Source organism: Vigna umbellata, chromosome 4, assembly GCF_029865625.1.
Source record: "Vigna umbellata cultivar VRB3 chromosome 4, Vumbellata_1.0, whole genome shotgun sequence".
Classification (NCBI taxonomy): domain Eukaryota; kingdom Viridiplantae; phylum Streptophyta; class Magnoliopsida; order Fabales; family Fabaceae; genus Vigna; species Vigna umbellata.
The window spans coordinates 19,252,009-19,256,516 of NC_142168.1; the positions used below are offsets into that span (position 1 = coordinate 19,252,009).

General features: G+C 38.9%; 1 protein-coding gene across 1 annotated transcript; it reads left to right on the forward strand.

Annotated features, from left to right (window-relative positions):
- Window positions 1-599: 599 nt before the first annotated feature.
- LOC124820473 (uncharacterized) lies at window positions 600-3,780 on the forward strand. The gene is made up of 2 exons (XM_088112181.1): window positions 600-2,183; window positions 3,501-3,780. The coding sequence occupies exon 1, from the start codon at window positions 640-642 to the stop codon at window positions 2,170-2,172; it is 1,533 nt and encodes a 510-aa protein (XP_087968307.1). The 5' UTR covers window positions 600-639; the 3' UTR covers window positions 2,173-2,183; window positions 3,501-3,780.
- Window positions 3,781-4,508: the final 728 nt, after the last annotated feature.

Below are 4,508 nucleotides of genomic sequence, written 5' to 3' on the forward strand. Positions count from 1 at the left end.
ATTAGCCATCTTAAAAGTTATATATCTAACAAATACAAACACTCCGTAAGTTATATATTTGCTCACTTAATAATATAGTTATATTTGTAATTTTTGGGATGTTGCTGTATAATATAGAAAAAAGTTAATACTAAATATATTTAACTAACCATGAAATTTTGTTTCAAACCTTTATAAAGAAAAAATATCATCGCGATCGTACTTTTTAGTTTAGAGTAAGTTATATAAATATTGTGTGTTTTCTTGTAATCTCTCTTTTCTTTTTCGTATGTTAATTTTAATTATGTTAAAAACAAATACACTAACATGTCTTATAAGTTACAGTATTTCTGTTTAATTTGTTTGATTATAAAATTCACTGTATTTTAAGATAGATTTATGGAAAGAATAAGAAACCAGTTAAGTGCAACGTGAAAACATTAAAGGGTTTGTCAGTGTAATATATATTATTCAATTTATTAAATTAAGAGTTTTCAAATGGTATTTTGTACGTTCTTTAATTGCGAAAGCGTAACTCGTACATACTAGCGATATAGTTTGCAAGATGATTGATTAAGCAACTATATAAGGGAGACAGAAGCTTTGGTGGTAGCACAATCAAAAAAACCCTTTCGGAATTGGAATAAGTTTTTGGAGAAAATGAGGTCACTATTCACCTTTGTGACTTTCACTCTTCTCTTGGTGACATGCTCTCTCACCTTGTCACTTGCAACTTCAAATGATAAGAATCACAATCACGATCATGATCACGACGATGATCACGACCATGATGACGATGATGATCACGATCACGATCACGATCACGATCACGATGATGATGATGACCATCATCACCATCACCGTCGTCCTCCTCCACCTCCACGTAGGCGACCACCTCCGCCACCTCCCAAGAATCAACCCAAGTCACCACCTCCTCCACCATACATTAAGTCACCCCCGCCTCCACCACCATACATTAAATCACCCCCGCCTCCACCACCATACATTAAGTCACCCCCGCCTCCACCACCATACATTAAGTCACCCCCGCCCCCGCCACCATACATTAACTCACCCCCGCCCCCGCCACCCTACTATAACTCACCCCCGCCCCCGCCACCCTACTATAACTCACCCCCGCCCCCGCCACCCTACTATAACTCACCCCCGCCCCCGCCACCATACTATAACTCACCCCCACCCCCGCCACCATACTCTAAGTCACCCCCACCCCCGCCACCCTACTATAACTCACCCCCACCCCCACCACCATACTTTAAGTCACCCCCACCCCCACCACCATACTATGACTCACCCCCACCCCCACCACCATACTATGACTCACCTCCACCCCCGCCACCATACAATAAGTCACCTCCACCTCCACCACCCTACTATAACTCACCCCCACCCCCGCCACCCTACTATAACTCACCCCCACCCCCGCCACCCTACTATAACTCACCCCCACCCCCACCACCATACTCTAAGTCACCCCCACCCCCACCACCATACTATAACTCACCTCCACCCCCGCCACCCTACTATAACTCACCCCCACCCCCACCACCATACAATAACTCACCCCCACCCCCACCACCCTACTATAACTCACCCCCACCCCCGCCACCCTACTATAACTCACCCCCACCCCCGCCACCCTACTATAACTCACCCCCACCCCCACCACCATACTCTAAGTCACCCCCACCCCCACCACCATACTATAACTCACCTCCACCCCCGCCACCCTACTATAACTCACCTCCACCTCCGCCACCATACAATAAGTCACCCCCACCCCCACCACCCTACTATAACTCACCCCCACCCCCGCCACCCTACTATAACTCACCCCCACCCCCGCCACCCTACTATAACTCACCCCCACCCCCGCCACCCTACTATAACTCACCCCCACCCCCGCCACCCTACTATAACTCACCCCCACCCCCGCCACCCTACAACAAGTCACCCCCACCCCCGCCACCCTACAACAAGTCACCCCCACCCCCGCCACCATACTATAACTCACCCCCACCCCCGCCACCTTACTATAAGTCACCCCCACCTCCACCCCCATACAATAAGTCACCTCCACCCCCACCGCACTATTCGTACCCTTCTCCACCACCCCCGTTTTACCCTCAAAAGTCACCACCACCTCCCCACCATCATCATCACCACCCTTAGATTGTTATTTGGTACGATTTTCATAAAACCCCATAATTGTTTTTCGTTTGAAGATTTATTCATGGAAAATTTTCAAAAGTAGAGTTGTTTATGTCGTAGTTTACAAAAATGTGGTAGTTGGCTTAAAATTTTGAAAAATAGGATAAGTTGTCATGAGTCATATTGACTTTAGAATTGAATTCGTATTGAGTCTTAACAACTTATTCATAAAATTCTGAAAAAGGTGTAGTTGTCACGATTCATGATGACTTCTTTATAAATATGTTGAATGAAAGTCGTCAAGAGTGGTGATAATTTTCGATTTATAGGTTGTTGTCCAAGTGGTGACGACATTTACAGTGATGTCGTCCACAATCGTGGATAATGTGCCATGCTGAAGGGTTTAAACTCAAAAAGAAAATTTCCATTCATTATTCCAAAACATAATACAATAATAAAAGCAACAAAAACAATTACGCAAATCGAGAACAAACCAACTTTAACTTTTATATGTTTTATGTATTATAACTCTACAACCTGGCTCAACCTGTAGACCTTAGCCAAATTGCATCATACTTTGGTTAACTTGTATCAAAACTTGGTTGAGTTGTATCAGACATTGGTCGGGCTATGATGTTCAAATTGTTTTAATGAAACCGACCTGCTGGGCTGGCTTGACTAATCGTAGGGCTGTCGAGCTTGGTTGATCGAATTGGTTCACATACTTGTGTAGCTAGGAAGCTCTAAGTTGTATTATGCATATGACTATAAGCTAAACAATTAGAGGAAAAAATTATAGGATGTGTCATTGATGGATGATTTTATATGTCTAGAGGTGCAAACATAAAGCATTGAAAAATCATAAAGAACTTGTTAAGAACGACCATGGGTAGAGATAAAATATCATACCTTGATGATGGATTTAGGATGGAAGTTCTACACTAAGGTGATGAGATTCAAAATTGTAGGTTGTGCACCTACATATAACCTACCTGTGGTTAAGAATAACAATGGTTTCTAATTAATGAAATTGAATGTAGTCTAACAATTTTCGTTCAACATCTTTAAAAAAAAGTTATCATGGCTTATGACAACTTCACTTTTTCAAAATTTTATGAAGAAGTCGTTAGAACTCATAACAACTAGAGTTAAAAGGTCGGAGTAATGACTACTTACTATTTCTATCAATTTTAAGTCAACTATCTTTTTTTTTTTGTAATTTAAGGGATAAACTAACTTTTTTTTCTTAATTTTCCTGCATTCATATATGTAACGTGAAAACTTTATCGTTTTGTTAATTACATGTCTTTACAAACTAATAGTATAAACCCATGTGCTGTGCTTTTCAGGAAATAAAGAACGTGTCCAAATAAAGGAGACTGAAGGACTTGAAGAAGCACCATCTACTGAACAATGGAACACGTTTTGTTAATCTATCATTGATTTGGTTTCGCTTTCTTTATATATTTATATATTTTCATATTTCAAGTTTTAAGGGACAGTTCAAATCTGATCCCCATGTCTACGCCTTCTCCTGCATCCATTGCGGTTTTCTAACTGCTGCCAGTGCACTATGTTGTATTATGCCAACTTATATTATATATAATAAATAATACCCTAAATTTATCACTTTGACTTCGCATTATTTATATTTTCTGTATATTTCGTATGAGAAATTCTAATGGATGCGAAATAGACTTCGTTAAAATTATGTACAAAAGGATTTATAGAGCTTGACATGCAAGAAAAGCCAAGGTAGAAGAAAAATGATCTACACGTAATAAGTTAAAACTGTATTTATATATTATTCATTGCTTAATTACACACCATCCACAAGTGTAAAAAGTACAAAAAGATTTAGAATATCCCTTTTAGGTTATAGCATATCATATTTGTACGGTTTTGGTAGGCAGAAAACGAAAATTAAGCCAAGCCTTGATAATATGGTTTAAATGCCTTTAAATGAAGGTTGGTAGGTAACTTTGTAAAACAATAATTCGTGGTTTTGGGACTTTAGAGTAAAGCTTTGCTTCACGTGTCACCACCTTTTTTACTACATTATTTTTAATACAATTAATTAAGTCAGAAACAAATTTGTATATATATATATACAGAAATTAAATACGTAAAAATATGTACAATCTTTACTTTCTTTTGTTTTTCTCAATATCATCTCCAACAATAATAATAACATTTCAGGTATAATTGGATTTCTTTTTGTTAAATTTAGTGCATACCCGTGACTCTAATTAGATAAGATAAATGTTTATATATTTTAAAGTAATTAAATGATGACATGTGTATTAATTAAATAATGAATTGTTTTTTTTCTTCTTACAGAATGATGTTTACAAAAA